The 24,198-nt window shown below is 38.7% G+C and overlaps 1 protein-coding gene across 3 annotated transcripts; it reads right to left on the bottom strand.

Moving 5' to 3' along the window:
• Window positions 1-5,120: 5,120 nt before the first annotated feature.
• Window positions 5,121-22,787, bottom strand: LCA5 (lebercilin LCA5). Of its 3 annotated transcripts, XM_083856895.1 has the most exons (9): window positions 22,688-22,787; window positions 22,330-22,401; window positions 17,575-17,951; window positions 14,517-15,046; window positions 12,844-12,981; window positions 11,499-11,595; window positions 10,222-10,367; window positions 8,257-8,395; window positions 5,121-6,518 (listed from the first exon to the last, which is right to left on the bottom strand). In XM_083856895.1, the coding sequence occupies exons 3-9, from the start codon at window positions 17,771-17,773 to the stop codon at window positions 5,713-5,715; spliced, it is 2,055 nt and encodes a 684-aa protein (XP_083713021.1). In that variant the 5' UTR covers window positions 17,774-17,951; window positions 22,330-22,401; window positions 22,688-22,787; the 3' UTR covers window positions 5,121-5,712. The 3 variants fall into 3 exon arrangements, with proteins under 3 accessions (XP_083713021.1, XP_083713022.1, XP_083713023.1); XM_083856896.1 differs by lacking the exons at window positions 22,330-22,401; window positions 22,688-22,787 and adding an exon at window positions 21,459-21,580; XM_083856897.1 differs by lacking the exons at window positions 22,330-22,401; window positions 22,688-22,787 and adding an exon at window positions 21,298-21,416.
• Window positions 22,788-24,198: the final 1,411 nt, after the last annotated feature.

Here is a 24,198-nt window from a genome sequence, read left to right as displayed (position 1 = left end):
AAAAAAATTGCACACATCTCATTCCAGAACTGCACTATACCTGAGACTTGAAAGGAGGATGCCCATACACAAACAAAATTGGGGACAGTACCCTATAATGCACGACAGTGTGGAAATTCCTAGTCTAACTTCCACCACTGGCCACTGTGACTCGGACAAGGCCACTTTCACCTCTCATTTCCTCAAGGTTTTCACATGGGTGGCATAAGACCTGTAGGTATAGAGAGCATGTTGAGTCAAAAACGTCTCCGAAACCCAGGTGCTGTTGTTACTGTCCATGATGTGTTATGAGACAAGGAAAACCATGTACCAGTCAAACTAATGCTTACTTGTTAAACAAAGATCATTCCCCAAGGCTCAGGTCTTGGTTCACACTGGCAGCTTAAGAGATTTCAACTGAGAATTCAAAGCCAGAGTTAGCTTTACAGCAAGAGGAAGGTCAGGTATGGGAGTTCAGTGTGTGCCCTTTGCCAATCTGAACACGATTTTTTCATGCTGAGTACTAGTAATTAAGTGATCTCTAGTGACTTACGGCACCTGCGTTATCCATGCTTGCTACCATGAGAATTATTAAGCAGCAAACTGTGAAGCTCACAGCTCGTTAGAAGCTCTGCACAACACAGCAGCACATAGCCCAAATCCCATGACTCCCCAATATATCACAGCATAGAGAACAGCAGTGGAAACAAGAAGACTTCCCATAAAGGGAAAACGACTGGGAAGGCTGGGATGTGGGAGCAGCAGGAGGATCGGCAGAAGGGCTGTCAGAGGCACTCAGATTAGCAGGTCATCAAGATCCCTGCACAGCAATGTGCAGCTTTATAGGTTACTTGGAATAGCAGGGGTGGTCTACACTCAGAATAAAACAGACGTGCCATCGAGGGAGGATGTTGAGAAGAACAGCCTGGAACACTAGGGCAGTTTCAGGAGGGCAAGAAAGGACAGTGAGGAAATCATAATGGCTTGCAGAGGTGGGATAAGATGGGCAGCTCCTAAAGGACACAAACGGCACTTCCAAAGCCAGCCACTCTCCCCAGTTAAAAGAATGAACAGAAAAATGAGGAGAACTGAGTAGGAAAGGCTTGTGCTCTGGGTACCCAGGCCAGCTGGGTACACATATCTCGATGCCTGCTTGCTGGACAGAGCACTCCAGAACCTGCATCTTAGAGCTCAGCTTCAAAATAAGGTCGCCTCCCTTTCCAGCGTCTTTCCTACCCTCTTGCAGCACTACTTCCACCCACAGGTGAGAAGGAACACAGCACAACACAGCTGGTAGGGAGCTTGAGAGTGAGGAATGAAACCCTGAGAAAGGAGATAAATGGAACGTAGGGAGAGGATAACTGTCATGCCTAGGGGATGAAAAGCAGAAGTCAGTTCAGACAGAAGGAAGGAATTGGAGGAAAAACAAAGTGAAAGCAGCAAAAGGAATTTATGGAAGTCTGAGGGAAAGAGCAGAAAGAGAGTTGTGAGACAAAGGAGGATTCATAGAAACTATGGCAAGATGTTCTGATGTCTGAAAAAAATGTTTCAGGAAATAGGAAAATGGAGGTAAAAAGAAGGCATTAGATAAGCAGGTAGGAAGCAGCTACTGGGGAGAGACTTGAGTTAGAGTTTGCATCCTGAATACAATGCTCCTGTATTCAAGAACAGACAGACACACAGGAGGTGTTCCGAGACAACTTCGTGCAAGTAGAACGAAGCAGTTTTGTGCAAGGCATTTCCACTGCAAGGAAGCATTAGTACCAGAGGAATGTGGCAAGGATGACAGAATCATAGAATAATTTTGGTTGGGATCTTGGCACGCCATCTGGTCCAACGCCCCTACTCAAAGTGGGAAAACAAAATAATACATATTGAAAGATGAAAATTTCCCTTGCATCTTCACAAATATAAAGTGAAGCTTTAGCCGTAATGCCAAAAACGCATATCCAAAGTCAAACCTTCCCTTGGTTCTCTAGGTTGATATTCCCCTCTGGAAGCAAAGCTCATTTTACAGATTACTGGAATTGCTACTATAACTGGTCTGGATTCTTTGCTGTGAAGCAGAGAGGGTTTTATTGCATATCAAAAGGAGGAAATGGACACACATGAAAATCAACCGTAGCTTGTTCTAAACACACATGCACATCTAATGCACAGTTGATGCTAGCACAAAACAAAGATAGGAAAAATATTTCTCATGCAAACCGGGTTGGTGGTTAATCAAGTGAATCGTACCTTTTAGAGAGGTATCCTAGCAACTCCCCAGCAGCCACAAGTCCCGGCTGACAGCGCACACTGATGCAATTGTTCTCCTCCTGCAGACATCAAAACTTTGCAGCTAATCAAAGAGATAATTCGAAACAGGAGACCACGTTAAATTTGATCCAACAAAAGGGAATTTTATAAATGAGCCATGTCACCTGGGGCATCTCTTATGCTTAAAGTTGTCATCTTGGAACAAGAGTAGGTCAGGCTTAGCGAAGCCACGCGATGCTGGGAACAAAACCTCCCTTCCTGCAACCGCGACTCTCCTGCAGGCACTTGTGTCTGCTGTGCTGGCTTGTGCTGGGCTCTGCTTCAGACCACTATGCAGAATTTATTACTGTTCTCTTGAACAGTAAAGGCTCACCCAAAGCACTTTCTAGAGCACAAGTATCAATGAAAGCCTTGCTGATGCTCTTGTAGCCACCTATCCCAAGAACAAATTCACACTGCTAACATGCCAGGTTACCTATTCTGTCCCATCTCCTGACAGTGCAATATAGGCTCAGGCCTGGCTGGATAAGACCTGTCTCGGGACCAACAATGAACCTGAGGCTACCAAGTAGCCTAAGCTCATTCTCTCTAAGTGTCCTCACTTTGGAAGCATCATAGATTTGCAATTCACCTCTTTACACATGGGTGTAATAGAAAAAGCAAAATCACAAACATAGGATGCCATAAGTTTATGGAATATCACTCCCTCCCCCCCTCCCTCCCCCCCTTCCTCCCCCTATTCAATTTTTAGCTAGGCCAAAACTACCACAGATCTGGGAAAAAATATTCAAGATATTTAAGCATTTCCCACTTCCTTTTTCTTCCCTCAGCTGAGAGGCTTCAGTTCAGAGTTGTGAAGGGTCTCCCAAGTTCTCATCCAGCAGTTTACATTTCTTCTGGATTACAGAAAATCTTTTATACTCCCCTTGACACAACAGCTCATCACCTCTTTCAAAGAGAAAAATATTCCTTTTTAAAATATTCTGTTTTCTCTGTCAGGTGAACCCTGACACCTGACCATCCTCATCAGATGCTCCTTTTGTTTGATGACCACTCTCTTGGATATCAGAAGTCTAAGACCATTTTTTCCAGGGCAGTAATAATGTCCCTGAATATTCCACTAAAACTTTTAATCAAACTTTAATGATCCTTCCTTGTTGGAATAGAGGAATTTCTTCCATCACCTTTGGTGGTTCAGAAGGAAAGTAAGAACAGATGTAATACCCATATGGTCTAAACACCAAACAGAACCTACAACTGGACAAAAACATCAAATCATACACTAACCATCATCACAACTCTTGTGACCTACTTTTTAGTGCAAAAGCTGGAATTTTTTTTGCAGTCAATCAAGTGCTGTTAAAACACTGCCTCCACTAAAAGCAACATGCAGACTGTCCAGCTACAGCCCTGAGACCAGGGGTCCAGAGGACTACAGGGGATCAATGTGTCCATTTGTAACATCTGCAGAGTCTTTTAAGACCTTGCAAAAGTTTCTTCCAGTGAGTAGAAAACTGTTACTCCACAGCAGAAATGCAACTCACAGATGTTACAAGGACACAGACATTTCCTCCCACGATCAGATTACCTCTGCTTTTACACATTTTATCTGCAATGGTATTTGTGCCAGTAACTCTAAAACTAGAAAGTGCAGCAAGAGAAAAGAATAAGCTGTAGGGATGGACAGCCCTCTGCTGAAAAGGGAAATTATACCTGTGACACTGTTTCCAGCAGATCAATTTATTTTTACCTTCCTAATGCAGATACACCTTTTATTTTTTGTGTGAATCACCACAGTATCTGCTTTAGGAAGAGGCTGGTAACAGGATGTGAATATTTGTGAACTTAAGAAGGGGCTGATAATAAAAAACAGCTTAGAAACTACATTTGTAATTGTAACAGCAGGGTACATCAGTTCAGCACAAGAGTTGTACTGAATAGTAGTGTGATCTGAATTTGCCTGATGCTAATGAGTTGACTTGCAAAGAAACAAAACCAATAGTCCCCTCCATACTACATGATCCTTAATAACTGCAGCAGATACATTATTGTTTTATGCCTTAGTATCCTTATTGTTTTATGCCTTAGAAACGACAGGAAATAAAAATAAACAATCCACCTCAATGTCATCTCCAGGAGCAAAGCACCTGATTCCAGAAGGGCAGCACCACCCACAGGTAGGACAAGTAATCACCCAGTCACAAACACCCACAGTGTCTACCCACAGCCCTCTTACACCACAGTATTCACAACAAAAAGTCATAGCAGGAAAATAACAGAGAGTTGAATTCACTGTTGTTGGTTAAAATTTTCCTGACCATCTGCAGGCAAAATGAGCTAGATAAGTTCTGCAATATTACAATGAATGTAATTGGGATTGCAAGCAAGCAGGTGAACATGAGCTGCCCTTCACTACCGAGCACCTGGTGAGAACTGTCCCACACCCTGGATCTGGATCTGTGACTAATTTTCTTTTTGAATGAGAGGAGCAAAGAGAACTACTGCATGATAAAGACACCAGCCTTTCTGTTCAGAAGAGCCACTGTGTTCAGAAAAAATCTTGACTCAATGGATCTTTAAATTGTAAGAATTCTTGGTATTTTAGTGTGTTTTGAATCAGGGAGTGTATCAGAGAGGTGTTTCAAAATCTCTTGCTCTAGTAAGGAATGACCTTCAGCTTAAGGAATGACCTTCACCTTATTTTCTGAATGCTTCTGCTAAATTATTCATTGCCTATCTTTTTAATCCGTGTACACAGCACCAACCAGTAAATAACATCGAGCAAAGTTGCAACCAACTCCCCCCAATATCAATTATATGATATAAAAAGTCAGAAATTTGTGTTAAAGATTATTTACACACAAGAAATTTAGTCAACTCATTTAATAAAACAAATTTGTTAAAAAATTACTTAGTAATGATTGGAATTTTACATAGAAAATTCAAAAATTACAAAAGATGGCATTGTATAACAAATATAATCTGAATATATGAGAAGAGTTAGACATTTGGTAGTAAGGTCCACAAGAAACCTATGCAAAAGGAGGGAGCAGCTGTTCCTGAGTTAATTGTGCTTCTGTTGGATATTCTTCTGAGATACCATGACAGCAGCACAAAATATTCTCTTTCTAAGAGAATTAGTGCTAAGAATGTCTCTTCTACTCATTTCATGGCTGCTATTACACATGCCTTTTCCTGGCACAGTTAAGAGGTTCTCCAAGTGCCTGAGAAAAAAAGTATCTGAGGCCTAAAAGAAATACTCCAAATGAAAAGCAGTGTACTATGAGCAGCCTACAGGTAAAAAAAACCCCAAGCATCTCTCCTGTGCATCTCTCCTCTATACACATATCCATTTATGTAAATTATTCCTTCATAAGGCTTTACAATAAATCTGAAATATTTCAAATCTAAATCTAATAAATATTACAAGAAAATAGTTTTTCAGTATTTACATATGAAACATATAAAACACGATCACTGTAAGACTACCTCTTCAATTTCATCTTCTAAAGAACCAAGAGTATTAACTCCTGGCCTGTGTGTAGTGTACTGCAAACGGGGTCTGTTTAGGCTTCTTCCTTCACCAAAAAGCCCATTGTCTTCTTTTACTTTGACTTTACTGTTTTTATCAACAAAAGGCTTATTACTAGAGTCCCAATCTATGTCCAAGGGTGGTGTATTGTTATTTTTAGAAAGAACAATAGTACTGGCACTGCTTCCAAAGAGTTGTTCCATTAAACTGGACTTCTTTTCTTTCTTACTATCAAAATCTGCATTTTCCTTAACATTTTCTTCTAATTTGTCACTTTTTTGAGTGAGCCAACTTGGTCTCCCTGATCCCTTCCCAAAGGAAGGTACGTAACTACCAAAAGCTAACTCACTATTTAAATCCACAGTCCTAACATTCCGTTGCTTCTGCCCCTGTGCTCTTATGCCATCATCTTGGCTGTCCTTTACAGGAAATCCATTAGTAACCGTCCCAGGAATCTCAAAGAATGGATTAGTTTTCTCTTTCTTCTCCAGGGAATCAGATTTTCTTGCTGTATTTATAAGTGGTGCTTGGGAAGTTGGTTTTGTTTTTGTTGTATTTTGAATTTCTCTATCAATTTCTTGCATTTTAGCAAGCAGGAACTCTCTTTTTTGCCGCTCCTCCAATGTTTCAATGCTTTCTCTCTCTACTTCAGGTTTGTGGATTTCTGTCTCCATCTTTATTTTCTCTTCTTTATCCAATAAAAAGTTGCTCTCTTTTTTAATTTTGTCATATTCTTTCCTTTGCCACTCTGCAAAAAATGTTTGAACAATATTTAAAATGCTTTAATTTTAAAATACCCTTATAAGATTTTGAAAATAATGCAAGCAAAAGTCATTGAGTTTTTAATATGCTCTTCTATGCACAATGTCATCCTCCTGCTGCAAAATTGCAAAAATTACAACTAAATCCACTCCTGGTTCTCTGATAAGATACAAAAATTTACTGTCATCTTTCAAAGGCATTGGGACATTACCCATGTTTTAGAGTTTTTGAAGGAATTTGATTTCTGTCAATTGCCTTCCCATTTCCTGAGTTTGAATGAAAATGAATACAACATTACTGATTTTAATGGTTCTTACTTACACGGTACTTTATTTTTATTTGTCATCACTGCTGACATTAGGACAGTCCTGGGATATATGTGTGGGTTCTTTTTTTCATAAAAGTAACTACTTCTGTGAAGCTATCAGGCTTCAAAGTCATAGGAGTCATCACCTGTTTCAAGCAGTGAATGATTTAATACCCTGCATCAGCTGCATACAGAGAAGACCTTTACATGAGTGTTCCGTGCATCACTGTGGGGACTCAGAGTGACTGTGCACAGCTATGAAGGGACACCAAAGGTACAAGACAGCAATTTACAGACAGAACCTGGAAATGTTTATGTGCAGAAAGAGGAAGCTTCTCAAATATTTCTCTCTTCAAAATATTTTTCCCCAAAATAACAGATGTGTAAAAGTGGAAATGTGACTACTTGGCTGCTTCAACAGGGTGATATTCTCTTTTGAACGCTTTACTCGAATTTCTGACTTAGGTTTTCACAAAGTTCCACGTTCTCTACTGTACTTCAGCTCAGGCTTTCAGAAACAATTGCAATAGTTCAGTTAATATATTTAATACAGATATTTTTTCAATAGCAGATTATTATACAAGTTAAGTAAAGAGCCATGCTTCTGTCTGTAAGGTGGAGGAAATACCAGCTTAAACTGTATGATGGGTAAGGTGGTTAAATCATCTTATTCAGAGACATAAAATCAAATTCTTGGGTTATGTAAGTTATCATAGAAGATTTTTCACAGATTTTACCTCTGAAAGCAGCTATAGATTTTTAGAATTCTTGTCATATAGAATAAGTACTACTATTCATTAACTGCAATCACTGAAAGAGTTCTTTAACATGACAGGGTGCATTGCAGTCCATCTAAAATACTTGAGACTGATTTGTGTATTTAAGTCATTAAGATGCTGTGAAAACCAAATAAATAAAAAAGCAATATTAATATATAATGATAGAAACTGACATTTCTCAAAGCCACACCAAATGATTCAGATAACCAGATCTGATTCAAATTATGTAAGGCAGTAGAAAGTACTGAAAAATAAGGGCTATATTAAGGAATACAGATTTGTTCTACAATAGTAAAAATCTACTTCCTACCTCAACAACGTTTAGGAAGTCAGAGATAACATCAGCATTTACCTTCTATGTCATTCTTTTTTTGTAAAGCACAATCTCTCAAACTCCAATACTTTTTTGTGGACAGCATTTTTTGCTGCTGCATACCTAATCACAGCTGAGTACAGGGCATAGATTATTCTATATCCTGTATTTCTTTCTGATTCTTCTTTGCATAATATAACAGAAAATAATTTTCCACTGTAGTGATCTCTGAAAATCATTTTGCTCTTCTCACCAGAAACCAGCAGCCTCACTTGATTAGTATTCTACCGTGCATTTTTCAGCCTTCAGCTGCCCATTTCCTTACCGTCAGGAAGTTTTGGAACCCTCTCCTCTAAGGACTGTATTTCCTGAAAATGTTTCATTTTCTCTTCCCTCTCCCTGTCTTGGTCTTGTCTTAGGAGTTCTGTTTGTTCTTTCCATCCTTTGTCTTGAGTTTCTTTTTCCTGAAATAAATGAACAGAAAATTTAAGCTGATGAGGAAAAGCAGTAAAATAAAACAAATAACCTAACAAAATCATAAGAACTTCCTTGTCATTCTGAAATCACATTCTTACTGCTAAACATAAAATGAGTAGGTGACTTTAAACCAAACCAGCTCTGACGACCCAGTGGTTTGCCCCCAAAATATTATCACTTCTAGTACACTTTCATACATCTGAAACAAAATGAATAGACAATTAATTCTATTTTGCATTGCACATTTCAGGGAAGTTGCAGCTCCAGTGCCATAAAGCAAAATTATCACTCTCAGGTTGGTTCTCCCTAGAAATCCGAAGTTGTCTTCTTCAAGGAGTTTAATAGAAGGCCATATTTGCCATCATATTCTCTTAACAAGCAAGCTATTAGTTGCTGTCTACTTGCACAATCTGACTTTTTTACTCAAGCAAGTAGATTCAGACAATTTATTTTGGTACTTAAATTTATGGAGTATTAAGTAACAAACAATCAAAGAGAAAGGTTTAATCTCGGATGACAATTTTAGCAAGTGACTATACATCCATATGTAAAAGGCAAGAACCTGCAGAAAAGATATTAACATCAGCAGTAAAAATCACTAACACAGTAATGTAGTGGCAATGAAGTGAAGAGAAATTCAGCATGATCCAACACATGGGATTTAACTTTGTAGGTTGTGCTTATTTTAGAATAAAATAAACTTCTAGATTAAAAATACTCTTCTAAGAGAAATAGCTACTACTTAACAAACAAAGAGAAGACGACTGTTAGCCAAAAAACTTTCAAATATTTTTCCTTCATATACAAGGTTATCATTGTTATATTAAAAAATATAAACTACATAAGGAGATGGTGGCCAGGTATTTAAAATGCTTGATTTTAAAAGCTGATGAAAGCATAGACTACCCAAATCTAATTTACATTATTTAAAGCAATAGCCATATAGAGAACACAGAGCTGGACAACTCCATGAGCTGCACTTGCACCAACTGTGTGGTTCTGTAACTCACACCCTCAAGTACATACTGGAAGAATACATTAATCTACATCCATAGTTACAGAAAGGTTTTGGGAAGAGAGAACACATAAATGAAACTGCCATGAAAAAAGCTTCAGCCCTAACAGGAAGCCAGCCAAGACCATTCTCAGACCATTATTTCTGAAAAAATATCTTAGCCTCATGTAATCAGAATTTGTACAATTTGTATCAGAACCTGTGTCATTCTGATTTGTTACACCCTATGAGTATCTGATTTTAGCCTGGGGTCACAAAAGTGTTAGCAATACTTCTAATTGGTACTATTTGTACTAAGAAGGGAAATGAAAAAAAACCAAAAAAACCCAAGCACATTGACAAAGCTGGAAAACCAGAAGAAATACCGACACTGTGACAATAAGAGGAAGTGTTAGATTTATGCATTGTGAAATCATTCTGGAAAATAAAAGAAACCATAATAGGAGACCAAAGAGAAAATAGAGAGAAGTCAGCCATCACTGTTTAACAGATTGCTTAAATAAGCATTAGAAAAAATGTGAAACCAAAAATGAAGTCTTAAAAACTTCAAAGAAGTAATAGTGGCAGAAAAAAAATAAATTGAGCTGATGGCTCTCAGTAAGACAGAGAATATGATAAACTCTCAAAAAAATGGAGTATATTTCTGGAGACGTAGATCTTGTTTTAAAGAACAGAATGTTTTTGAAATTGTATTTTCTGTATATTTACACATGTATATTTACACATTTTCTAAAATGTAAGCTCTACATTTTACAATCTGATAAGTGAATTATTGGGACAAATTTTTATAGAACTCACTATTTTAGGAAGAATTCCTTCTTTCTTGTTTGCTGTGTCACCACAGACAAGTTCTGATTCTGGAAGAAGTTCCGCTGGTGAGAAGCATCCACTGGTTTGTACACCTTTTGTGAGCTGTGGTCCCTTTTTAATATTTTGGTTGTTGGCTGTAGAAAATACAAACTAATTAAATTGTGTTTCCACTTGAAAATATCCCACTGTATACCTGGCTCTCATTTTTCATGATTTGCAGCAAACAAAAGACTGTATTGAAGACAGTGGAAGTGGAAAGTATTGATGAGTTTCACACAGTTGCTTTCAGCATCTGTAAAACCTAATCATAAAAAATATGCATGCAAGAATTCTACTGAAAAAATAATTTAAACCTCACCTTAATGCTACTTATAGAATCATTACAGTGCACTGAATATTAGTTTAAAAGTCTCATTAATAAAATATTCACAAAATATCTCATTCATCTTACTCCTTGTCACACAATCAAAATCATAAAATTAAAATTCACTTACTTGAATCTTTGAAACACATATACTTATCTCTATGGAATCACATTTAAAAAAATCTGAACCTAAAATGGAATAATGGTAGAGCATCTATAATAAAACGAGAGCAGACAAACTGTTTGAAATACTGGCATTAAATATTTAAAACAGTCCCATAAATTTCTGCTTCTTCTGACAAGTAGATTCTACTGATCCAGTGAAAATAGTCTAAGCACACACACAGACACACATATTTATGTGGGGAGGAAAAGGTTTGAGACTGTCTTGTTACACCAGAAGAAATCACTGTACTGATACTTTTAGAAGATTATGTTCTGGGACACATATACTCTGAGGAAAAAATGAGTGCAGCTCATCTGGCAGACAATACATTTGAATTAGTAAAAAAGAAATAAAGCAGATCACCAAAATATTCTTAGCAGTGAAGATACATATTTTTAAAGCCTCTCTAATTTATTGTCAAGTAAATATTATCTATCATCTATTGTATATTTTACTACCAACATTCCCTTCCTTTACCCAGGAATTTCTGGTATGAAAGGAGTTAAAACTGCTGCTTGATGAAGTTCCGTGTTTTGGCTCTGCTGCAGTTACAGAACAGTCAAAGAACCAACGCTTTGTAACCAGTGCTGTGCTGAAAGAAGTGCAAAAAGGTAAATGTGCTTGAACAAGCAGCATCAGGCTTGAGCACTGACTGGCATAAAAGGTATAACCCAGCTGAGACTTTTTGAAGAGATGCTAATAATTTTTCTGCTTTTATTGCTTTATACAAGTTACCTCTTTTTCTTTGTACAATATCTGTGTCTTTTCTAGGTGATGGCTTCAACATACGATTAGCATATATATTTTTTGCTTCAAGTTCTCTTTCTTTTTCCTGTGAATGAAAGAGGTAGGTATAAAAAAGAGTCACTAGTATTTCATTTATCAGTCACTAGCAAAGCTGTAAATAAAATTAAAAATAGATATGGTAATAAATTTGTTTCAGAATAAACAATTGTTTCATCCAGCGTTTTAAGGATAACAATCACATTTCTAACTCTGTTTATGCTGTGAGAAAGCAGACAACTTTCTCCCCCTAAAAAACTCCTTAGCGAAATACTATGGAGGAAAAGAACCCATCTCTGCAGAGAAAATAAAACTAAATGCCAGTGCTTCCATAAACACGAACAAAACTTACACCATGTGTATACATTGCACAGCTGAATTTTAAGTGTTGTGAAGAGTTAAACATTTCAAAGCAAGCAATGATATTTGTCACAGAGCATGTCAGTATCGGTTAGCAGATGCCCATTGTATCACAGAGATGGAGGCAATACTTTTCTTTTAGCACATTTACTGAATAAAATACAGAAATGAACAGTAAGTTATCAGAATTCATCTGACAAAGAAAAGGTTTTCAAACTGTAAACTCTCCATTAACCAATCAGGCTTAAAACTCTTATTCTAAACATTTTAGAGCTACTAACAGTACTGCTTCTTGCTGGATAGCTGGGAACGTGGTGAACTGGTGCATCTCCAACATACTGAGACTTGGAGTTTCAGGAAAATTCTCCCAGAAACTAAGTTCTTTAGCTCATTTTTTTTTTTTTTTTCCTAAAGATAAACTAAGTAGAATATAACAATATTTTAAGTCTTTTATTGAGAGTTTGGACAACAATGAGGGTGGTTTGGGGTCCAAATAAACATTTGCACAAATTAAGCAACACATGGACATCACAAATACATTACATTAATCTTCATGCAAACCTACTGTAATGCAAGTATATTAGTAAAAAAAGCACTATTTGCACCTGTAGATTTAATTTTAAATTCAAGCCTTCAAAACCTAATTTTCCATAGATTTTGTGGTTTATTCTCAATGCTTGGCTATGTATTTTATCTTGCTTTTCTTAACTAATGCTAACAATAATGATTAACACAGAGACATTCCTGTTATAAACACTGTAAGGTCAGAGCACAGAACATTTCAATTTAATGCAGGAAAAGAACTCTCATGTGGTATATAATTAAGTACACATCAGAGAGTGCAGCCACTGGTAAACTATTCAAACCTGATTACAGATACTTCCAAAGATAAAATCCCAGAACATGGTTAGCAACTTCTATTCCTTTCACATTTTACCTTCAGCTTCTGATTTAGCTGATTAAGCTCTTCTTGGAGAATTCTGTTTTCTTCTTGAGCCTCGTACAACTTTTTTTTCTTTGAATGTAACTCTCGTTGAAAACTGCTACCACTTAATTCAAGATTTCTTTCCAGATCCTTCAATTAAAACAAAATAATATTTTTAATAACTGAAGTAATTTTTATAGACAAATTACTTAAATAAAATCACAATAAACCAGTGTCTTGAGTTTAGATATGGGCTCAACCATTGCTGTAATGCTGAATATACTTAAATCTTCAATCTTAACTTTAAGGGGAAAAGCACCTGCAGATGCTGCAGCTCATCCTTTTGGGTATTGAGAAGTAATTTGAGGACATAATAGAAATTCACGCTACTTCCTGTAAGGCTCTTGCCACAGTGGACCTCCAGATCTCGAAGACAAATCTACTGATGAGAGAGAGAGAATCTTTCCTTGAAAGTGCAGCATTAGAAGGAAGGAAACAAGAAGGAATTTTTAACCTTTCTACTAGAAACTAGTTTGTGATTATGATTTTATTTACATGCCCTCATCTTGTAATAGCTGTTTTAAGTGAAGCTGTGTTGATAAAAGCAGGAAAAAAACTAGACAAAAATCCCTTACTTTTTAAAGCATGATTCATTTTAACAAGATCCAGTATCACAAATGCTGAAATACCTAATCATAAAAGTACAGATGACAGATGGTGACACTACACGATGAGGTGGTTTGACTAACTCAGCCATTTATATCTTGGTACTTTGGGATTTATTTTATGAAAGCTTAGTTTCCAGCTTAATCCTTGGATTTCCAAATCTATTATCTTTGTAATGTAATTTAGGTTTAATTACTAATTTTGACACTAAACCTTAATGCCATCTCAATTACATAATTTAAGCTAAGAATAATATAAAACTTATGTACTATATATAAAATATATCTACTATCAAAATAGTACAACTACCAACAGATTTAATAGTGTTAACACAGTTTTTAAGTAAGATGAGTTTATAGAGCTATTTACAGTGTAGACATGCTTAGACATGTTTACAAAACCATAAGCATTTTTTCTGGATGAAATTAAAATTAAAATATAAAAATTAAAATATATTGGACAATTTTCTTATAATGGATACCCATAAAAAGGTCTAAAGGTTATTTCAGTATTTAAAAAACATGATGTAATTTTTTCCAGCTGAGCTCTTAGATGTGCAGAATAGTGGACAATCAAACACTGTATGAATGCTCTTCAAAAATTGGAAAAGAGATTTTTTTGTTTTTTGGTTTTTTTTAGAATTTTAGTGTAAAGTTCCCTAAATACCCAGAAAATTTTACAAACTGCTTCCCTCAAAAAGGAGAAACTAGATGGCATAAAGTTGTGTTACATCTGCATGTACCTCTGAAATGTTACTGCTAGGTATAAAAGCATTTAAGAACACAAATCCACAGGATATATTTTGACAAAATACACTTAATTTGTAAACAGAAATTTGAATGCACAACTACCTCATATGTAACTATATAATCGCCTTGGAAATAATTTACTTGATTCTACTTATGGGTAAAACCAAAAAATACTGGTTTTCTATTTGTTCCACAGCTGTGTAAAATTACAGTTCATTGTGGAAAGAATTATCTGTACAAGAATTTCTTACAAAAAGAAAGTCATCCCACCTTAATTCTTTTTTCCCTGTCCTCCAGTTTGCTCTCTGCTAAGGCTAGTTTCTTTGCCAGGTCATCTCTCTCAGCAAGGTGCTTATCTTCAGACAGCTTTTTCAGTTTCTGCAAGACAGTTTTTTTCCTGTACAGTTCATCTTCTGTATCTTTCAGCCGTCTCTCAGTTGCACGTTCTCTCTCCTGAGATTTTCGTAGGCGCTCCCTTAATATTCTAATCTCATTGTTGTGCCGAGCAAGGAGCTGAGAGATTTCGTTTTCTGTATCTTCAAACTTATTCAAGGCTTTCTCCTGCCTGTGCTGAAGCCTCTTCAGTGCCCTGTTTTCCTTCTGCAGCTCATCCAGTTTGATGTGGAGTTCAGTCAGTTCATTTCGGAGCTCATTGATTTTCAGCAGCCTAGCAGAAAGAACTCTTTTTGTAACAAGATCTATATCTTTTGCAGGAGAATCCCTAGTGAGGCTCTGAGAACGGAAACCCCACCGTGTTCCTCTTTTGCTTGGTGCATATTTGGAATCCAATTTCTTTGTGGCTGAGAGAGGAAAAATAAAAAGCATGTTTACTATTAGACAAAGCAGTTTGTCTATTCAGACACCCTTGGAACCAAGCTCTGCCTGAAACAATCATACAATATCTAGCAGGGAAGGCAGCTTTCAAAACAGACAATAAAAGGCATATATATGATAGAGTTATGCTCCTTTTGATAGCTGAAAAATGGAGATTTAGGTCTGTGATCTACTGTAGGAGGTAATATCTGCAGCCATTAATACAGGACCCTTGTAAAGTAATCATCTGCAAATGATATCAGAAATAAGAGTAATATTTTGTTAATATTTGATATTATTTATTAAAATGCTTTAGAAATACTATATTCTAAATGCATACAAAATTATCATATGCTTTTAAAATGGCAACAATTAGCTGAGCATTAGCTAGTTATGTATTATGCAAGATGTAATTCTCCCAGACAAATGCAGTAGTATTTTCAAATCCAGCTGCCATGCTTACAGACAAAACAGCAGATTTCAAAGGCTCAATGCAAAAAGCCTCCAAAGCAAAATTATAAATCCCATGAAAACTCAGTTCTCCCTGAATAATTTATTCTTGTATCACAAGTTATTTTCCACACAGCATTCTCATTTGATTACTTGTATGCACTGCTTGCATTCCTATTTATTACTATTATTATTATTGTCATTCCCACACATAAAAGCTGAACATTTTGTTTCTATCTTATGTGCCAGGCTCAAAGAATAAATCAAATAATCCACTAAAAATATCTCTTAAAACAACTAAATTAATAGAGAGTGCATAATTCCTGAAGGTGTATCAGTGTTTGAAGGAAGTACACTGAGCAGCAGTTTTTAATTCTGGATTAAAAGCTGGGATAGAGCAATAGTCCAGTTATGTGCACACAGACAGTGTGTGTGACAGCAAATTCTTCCTCCCCTTTGCCACTCACCGTGTTTCTATTCTACTGAGAATACTTCTCAGCAAAAGTAACAGCTTAAAAATACCTTCTTATAATTTCCTCCAGACATTTTGCAAAAATACTCATTAGTTTTCTGCTCGGTGCTCATTCTTTCCACACCTTGGCCAAACAAAAGAAGGCATATTTTTTTCCTTTACAAAGAACACTTATGTCACATTCAAGTGTGAAAAGATTATCTAATACATGCACTGTAGCAGCGATGCCACTCCTATCATCAACTAAGGGAGTTCCCATTAACCCTAGACTTGCAGCCCCTGTAAGAATTTCTCCTTATTTAGGGCACACATAAAATTCCACTACCAATATTGCATTTTTGATCATATAGTTACATTGGAGAATAGTATATTTCATGACAATGTGATATGACATTCACAATACCTTCATATAATAATTATATTCAATTCTGGATATATAAACAAAGAACTGGTCACACATTTGCCCCCTCCAAAATAAATAGCATGGTGGAACTGCAGTTTTCGGTTTCCAGATAACCCACAACTACCAGAGATGCCACTTCTGAACACAGAGAAGCTCAGCAAAACACCACTTGCACCAGGATACCCACACTGTCAAGGATCTGAAGAGATAATTCCCTGAGCAAATGAAACACTGAAGGTCAGACCTTCTGATACAGCCTAGATTGTAACACAGACCAAATGATTCACACAGTATCAAGCATTTATCAGTGAACAAAAACATCTGACCAAGAAAGGTAGGGCATGCTATGACTTCACCAAAAAATGTATACAATTATTTAGAACAAGCTGTCAAAGTGTGGCAGAATTTCCTCACAGCTCTACTTCAGCCCAGGGCCTGCATAACCCTTCTACTCTTCTACAAACTGTATCAAAAAAGCAACCTAGATCTGTGAGGGAGCTCAAAGTGGAGTTGTGTCATCTCAAATTGGAAATATTTTACCCTCACAGAAGAAGCAGGAAAAACTTTCTTTTGAATCTCCAATTGAACCTTAACTTTCATCAAAATGTTTTTGTTTGTTTGTTTGTTTGTTTTTGTTTGTTTGTTTTTTTTTTTTTTTTTTTTTTTTTTTGGTGTTTTTTTTTTTTTTTTTTTTTTTTTTTTTTTTTTTTTTTTTTTTTTTTTTTTTGCCACATTAGTGGCCTTTTGTTTATTTAAAGTCACGGTATTATCCTGTAAAGCTTAATCCACTAGACTTCCACAAGACTGTAGGTTATTTGGTCAGGGAAATTTTAACAATTCTCTCCTTTTTACAGACTGCATAGCAAGGATTTGCCTTTGGTTTTTGGCCTTGAGCTTTTTGTCAATGACAAAAAAAAAAGCATCAGCATGATTCAAAAAAAGGCTAGTATAAAAGCCATATTCACTTGTTAAGAAAATTATTAAGAATTCTGAAAATCACCAAAACTACTCCTTTTGCAGGTTAATTTCAGTTTTCAATGGAGCAGCTACTGTCTACTTGCTGTCTGTAGCATAATTCACATGAACGGCATTTGCAGATGCTCATCATGCTAGTTTATCTTTTTTGAGTTTTCAAAGATAATTAACTCTTTGGAGCAGTTACAAAGCAGCAATTTCTGCTACCTACCTACCTTGGTAGTGCAACAGGCTGTTTGAAGTCTGTGTTTTGTGGTGTCTTTTTTCTTGGCTTGTAGACGGAGAGCTTAGTGCAGGTGACTGGCTCGATGAACGAGATGTATCACCTTCATCTGAATAATAGGAGTCACTATTTTTATCCTCATCTGATTTCCTCTCCTGTTCAGAATCTGGGCTTCTTACTCTTTCTCCCATTTTTCAGATTTAATGGCTTTCCAGTTTTTTCTTAAAAACTGCTCATTTTGGCACAAAGCGTCTTTTGCACAATGGCAGCAGTTGGATTATTTCCTCTGGTTTATCATCTTCATCTCCAAGCACAAGACCTCTGCAGTTCAGTTCAGCAAGCAGTAGTTATCACTCAGAATCCATTTTTCTGCAACAATTTAGAGAGAGAGAAAAAAACCAGTGAGAATGGTTTTGCTAAGAAAGTTGTTTAAGAAAGAAAGGTAAAAAAGTTGTAAAATTATTCACGATTCCTATAACCTTATGCCACACACTGTGTTACCTATTGTTTATATTAGTAATTATATTTATATTAACTTCTTATATTAAATATCACAGGCATCACTCTAGGAATGCTACTCGTATTACATTCAATGGTCTGAGGTATTTCAATCCCAAAAGGGAAATCAGAATATTAACAGTTAAAGCTAGAATAAGAAACTACTCCCATGTTAGAGAAGGGAAAAGAAGAATTTGGAAAACAGAACGGAACACAAGTGAAAGTTTGTTGATATTGAGGAACCTAATTTAGACACGTTTTAAATTCTTTTAACCAAATGAATTAACAACTTACTTGTGTGACTAGAATTGAGATATTTGCAGAATTTGACTTAATCTTCCATTTCTCAGTTTTTGACATTCCAACGATGTTAAATAATGGGCTTGAAAATCAATTGTCCCATTTGTCTGGAAAACATCCAGTCCCTGACCCCTAATGAGACTGTACCTATCTATCCCAATCTTCATCCTAAAAAGTACTCCCATACTCTACAACACCTGGTGCTTCATGCGTTCAAGGACTGGCCAGAGCACACATGTTTGTGTCATGTGTATTTCTGTATCTATAGCTACATTTATATCTTTTTATATCTGATAAGAGAGACCACACCACCAGTATATGATAAACATTACACCTGCAGCAGGTATAAAATAAGAAGGGCCACTCGTGCAGCCTGATGCAAACTGAAAAATCTCATGATCTCAAGGTGAAATCATCCCATTTTGTATTTCAAAACACTTCCTGAGAACATAATGGAGCAAATATATCCAAAATTTTCTTTACCTTCTCAGTCAAAAAATTTTTCTCGACAGTTTAGGAAGTATTTTACTGACTGTGCTCAGCTTCCCTTGTCTTTTGCCTCTCACCACTCTTGGCAGCGTTCAAGCTTAATTACACCATCTCTTTCTTTTCAACCCAACTTTGAGATATCAAGCCTCTAGTGGGTGAATAAACAGGACCTGCATTGGAGCCCATCAGTTCCATCTGTTGAATGACATAACCCCCTAGCTGATTTCTAAATGGCACAGCAAATTACACACCAAAAAACTGAGCTGCTTTCAGTCAAAACTGCTCTACCCTGCATGCCATTCAACACACCTGTAAATGAGCTGTAAATTTTTCACTATATTATTTCCCAATAAAACAAACTTGGCCTGCTTCTCAGCCTTCACTGCCTATACATGCATTATTGCAGAGCCAAGCAGAACAGAAGTGTCAGCTGCCTAGACAATTTTCACTACAAATTCAAGCCTTTTGGCTCAATGCACTGTTAGCACATCTCTGTCTCCAGTGACAGGAATTCATTTGGCCTCATAATCTATACAGAAAGAATGAGAGGAATAAATATCCCATCAGGTTTCTAAACTGGGAAGATGCTTGGAAATTAATACTGAATTACCTGGAAAAGAGTATTTTTGTTACTTAGGAAGTAACTTTCCAAAATAATGTTTTTAAACACCTAAATATTGCCAAAGTGATCCAAAATGCTGAAAACTTGTGTCAAGAGATTCTGAGGAAGGCTAAAATTTCACTGCAAAGCCTAGAAAGTTAAATAAGCTATGCTTGAGATCACCTGTCCTAGAGATTGCTAAACACATGCTGGAAGGTATCATTATCATGAACATCCAAATAATCAGGAATGAGTGTTCTTTTTCCTTACAAGATAATGGAGTTACTAAAATTATTTCAAAAGGATGCACCTAATCATAACTGTAAATACGATCATGTAAGAATATTTGAACATATCAGGGTGCTTCCCTACTCCCAAACACTTCCTTTCCTAACTCCTGGCCCCACAAACACCTGTGCAGAAGGAATGTTTTGCTCCTTGAAGAGCAAAACAAGCTCAAACAAGCAGCATTTCAGGGACAATCTGTTCTCTAGAGGATGCACAGGCAAGGTTGCATCAGGTCTGTCTCCACAGCACAGAATTTCAGGGAACGCAAAAAAATAGAAACTCATATATTTATATTAAACTACTAAAATAATATGAGATATAAAAATAGTACTCTGGAGGCACAGAGCTCATATTCTTACATTTAGGGAAAGCATAAATGCCTGCAGTTCATGTCTAATTGTATATATAAAACAAGAGCACTTACTTTCACGTACCGACTTGGAGCTGATCAGTTATTTTATAGCCTCACAAGAGTTCACTGAAGAGGCAATAATCTTTTTGAAGAATGCTTTTCATAACTCAGTGTATTTAAAACAAACAAATTGTAAGAACTGGAGGATTAGAATTATCCACTACTCCTGTACTGGATATTCCCCAGTCCTGAGAACATTTTGCTAAGTATCATTTTGACATACAGTGACATAAATGAAGAGGAATTTTCAATGCATTCTGGAAGTACTTGAAAAGCAATAGAATGAAAAAAAAAAATGAAAAAGGTAAAACAAAGAAAGCTCCTTTGAGAAATCCCCAAAAACCTCTTTTGGCTCTTCAAATGGTTTTCAGTTTTATAAACTGGAAATATCTTATTTTCCATAAGAAACAAAAAAGCCCTTAATCTGTCAAGTCTTGCCCAATTAATTTTTCCAACAGTTTATAGTACAATTTAGTTAACAAAAGAATGCACAGTTAATCTTGAGAACAAAAGAAAAACTCGGATATTTGAGTTTTACTTCAGTGAGCATAAGGACTGTTTAATTAAGAAATATTTTGGTTCCCTGACTTTCCAGTTGTTACAGACTAGTTTGAGTTGCTTACAAAGGAAGTTTAACTCGTGTGGATAAGATGCACAAAGGTATCTATTTTCCCCTGTATGTTTAATAAGTTGTGAGGAGTGAAACACTGTGGATTAGCAGTGGGTCTACTAAACTCCACCACCACCACCAAAATCCCAATCCTCTCCCCTCAAAAGCTCAAGGCATGCTTTAAGAAGCCTTAATGAATTGAGATCATGTCAAGACAGAGTGGCTGAAAGAAATCTGGGACTTCCATGAACTTTAGAAAGAGTTCTGCTTCCAGGATTTCATAGTCCTTCACTTCTGCTATTTCTATCTATTGCTATTATTCACATATTTTGTATCAAAACAAAAAAACCCAACAAACCAGTCAAGCACCAGGTCATCGCAAAGGACGACAGACAGAACAGAGAACACAAAACAACTGCAATGGTGACAGGAGATTCCCTATTACTGCTAAGCAAACCACACAAACTGAAACTGAACCGTGGGATTACACGTATTATGCAATAGAAAGGAAAAGTACTTAGCCATTCTTCTCATGCAGTGCACCCAAAGCTCAGTTCAGTAGTGCAAGACTCATAAAACTTTTAATGTCCTTTTCAGTATCAACACCCTTCCCAGAGCAGGGGAAGCTCAGTGCCTTTGCTGGTCACCGAATGGCATTTCCCCCGTACAAACACTGACCTCTAACGGCTGCTCCGCTCCTCCACCTGCTCTGAGACAGGGACACTGCAGGACAGCCAGCTTCACACAAGTACAAAAGCATTAATCCAAGTTATTGAAGTGCTGTACTTAAGAGCAAAGAATAATTTCAAAATAAATTCGTCTCCCTCCTATCCCTGCATCCATCTTTTTCCTATCCAAATACTGTAGGTTTTCCAGAAGAGAGAAGAGCAAAATAATTTACTTTTATGACATCAAAACATACTGAGTGATAAGCCTTACTGAGGACTAAGTATAACTTCATTAGGTACTGCAGCTGCTGACTTAGCTGTACACAGTTTTTCTAGGTTTACTAGAAAACCTTAACTAGATTTTTACAAAATCACAGAAATCAATTAGGGAGGAAAAGACCTCTGAGATCATCAGCTCCAACCTATGACTGGACATCAGCACGTCAATTAAATCAGGAACAAAGTGCCATGTCCGGTCTTTCCTTAAACACTTCCAAAGTTGACGACTCCACTACACTGAGCGACCCATTCCTATGTTTAATCACCCTTTCTGTGAAGAAATTGCTTCTAACGTCGAATACAAATCTCCCCTGGCACAGTTTAAGACTGTTGCCTCGTCGTGCATTTTGGTGAATTAAAACGCTGTATGGTTTTAAAAGCCAATGTTACATAGACCTGACTCTGTCCCAGTTTCTTGTGCCAGATCTCAAAATGAAGCAGCTGCTTTAAATCCCGGGTCTGAAATGAGGAAATGGCACTTCAAAGAGAGCACATGCCGGCCAGTCCTACAACCGGGAGAAGAGATTATGTTTCTAAATCAGACTGCATCAGGAGGCCGCGCCGTGGCTCCTGTTCCCACCCACACCCCGGTGCGGACTCACCGAGTTCAGGAGAGGCACCCTCGGTCCCCGCGGCGCAGCCAGGCAGCTCTCCTTCGCTCAGCCGAGGCGTTCCTAAAGAACATACCCAACGGTATTTTCAAGCAGCACTTCGCGATGGCACATTTTAAATGCAATCACCGAAACCTACATACACTAAATTACTTCGGAGGAAAGGAACTGAACACCAGAGGCCCGAGACCTCTCGGAGGCCAACCCCAGGCCTAGGCTCGGGCCCGCTCCCAGCCCCCAGAGCCCCCAGGAAAATACGGCCCCGGGGCGGTCCCGTCCCCCCCCGCCGCTCCCTCCACCCCGCGATGTCCCCGATCCCCCCGCCGGCCCCGGCCCGTCCCGGCGGTACCTGCCCGGCCCCTCGGCCCGCCCGGAGGACGCGCCGGCGGTTGCCGCGTTACGCTTAAAGGGGCCGCGCGGCGGCCATTGACAGCGGCTGCCCGGCAACGGGCGGCGGGGCGGGGGCGGGCTCTCCTCGTCAGCCATTGGCTGTCCGCCCTGCCAGCTCGGCGACAGCCGGTCTTTCCATTAGTGGGAGGCTGAACCCGGCTGGTGATTGGCTGAGACGCTGCTAACGGGAAGTGCGGAGGGGCTGAACCCCGCGGCACTCCCTCCCCGTGCGGCGGTGCCCGGCGGCGCCTGCAGGGGGCGCTGCGGGCGGGGCTCGGGCCGGGTGAGCTCCCCCGAGCCGCCCGAGGGGACACGGCGGCCCCCGGGGCTGTGCCCGAGATCGGCCGGCTCCGGAACCCTGCCCTGCCCTGCCCTCACCATTTCGGTTCTGTTGGGCACCTGGAAAGGAAGGAAATCGAAGGGAAACAGCCCATGGAAAAGCACCGGGGTGCTGGTTGACAGCTCAATCAACATGGGCCAGCGTGTGCCCAGGTGGCCGAGGAGGCCAATGACGTCCCGGCCTGGATCAGCAATAGTGTGTCCAGCAGGACCCGGGCGGGGATTGTGCCCCGTACTCAGCACTGCTGAACCCACACCTCGAGGGCTGTGTCCAGTTCTGGCCACTGTGGGAAGGACATTGAGGTGCTGGAGTGAGTCCAGAGAAGGGCAACAGAGCTGAAGAAGGGTCTGGACCACAAGTCCTATAAGGAGTAGCTGAGGGAGCTGAAGGTGTTTAGCCTGGAGAAAAGGCATCTCAGGGGAGGCTTTTTGGCTCTCTACAACTCTGTGAAAGGAGATTGTAGCCAGGAGGGCGTCAGCCTTCCAGGCAGCTCGTGACAGGACTGGAGGATATAGCTTCCCTCAAGCTGCTGCAGGGGAGGTTTAGGTTGGACATTAGGAGGAATTCCTTCACAGGAAGGGATATTAGTCATTGGAATGGGCTGCCCAGGAAGGTGGTAGAATCACCGTCCCTGGAGTGTTTAAGGAAGGACTGGATGTGGTGCTTAGTGCCATGGTCTAATTGACATGGTGGTGTTCAGTCATAGGTTGGACTTGATGATCTCAGGTCGTTTCCAACCTCATTATTGCTCTGATTCTGTTCAGAGAGCTACCTGGGAGCACAAGGGTAGCAGAACAGCCTGCCACAGTGCTGGGACCCATTGTCTCCCCTCACAACCCCTCTGGGCAGTGGGACCAAGGAAGCCTTTGGGGAGCCTTGGGGCATGTTCTGGCGTGGCCAGTTTGAACACAAGGCTTTGGGTCAGGGGGGGACCTGGGGATAATGATGGGTCAGGGATGAGAGCAAAAGGGGGGAACAGAAATGGATTGTACTGACAAAAGGATGAAGGTATTGCCTGAAGCTGGCAAAAAGGTTTGAATTCAAAGGCAGACCCAATGTCATGAAGCTGTTGCGGTTTATTCCACAAAGAAGTAAGAGAATTTCTAAACCTTGGCTTTTATTACTCCAAG

This window comes from Zosterops lateralis, assembly GCF_965231275.1.
Source record: "Zosterops lateralis genome assembly, chromosome: 3".
NCBI lineage: Eukaryota > Metazoa > Chordata > Aves > Passeriformes > Zosteropidae > Zosterops > Zosterops lateralis.
This window is presented reverse-complemented; position numbering and strand designations above follow the sequence as displayed.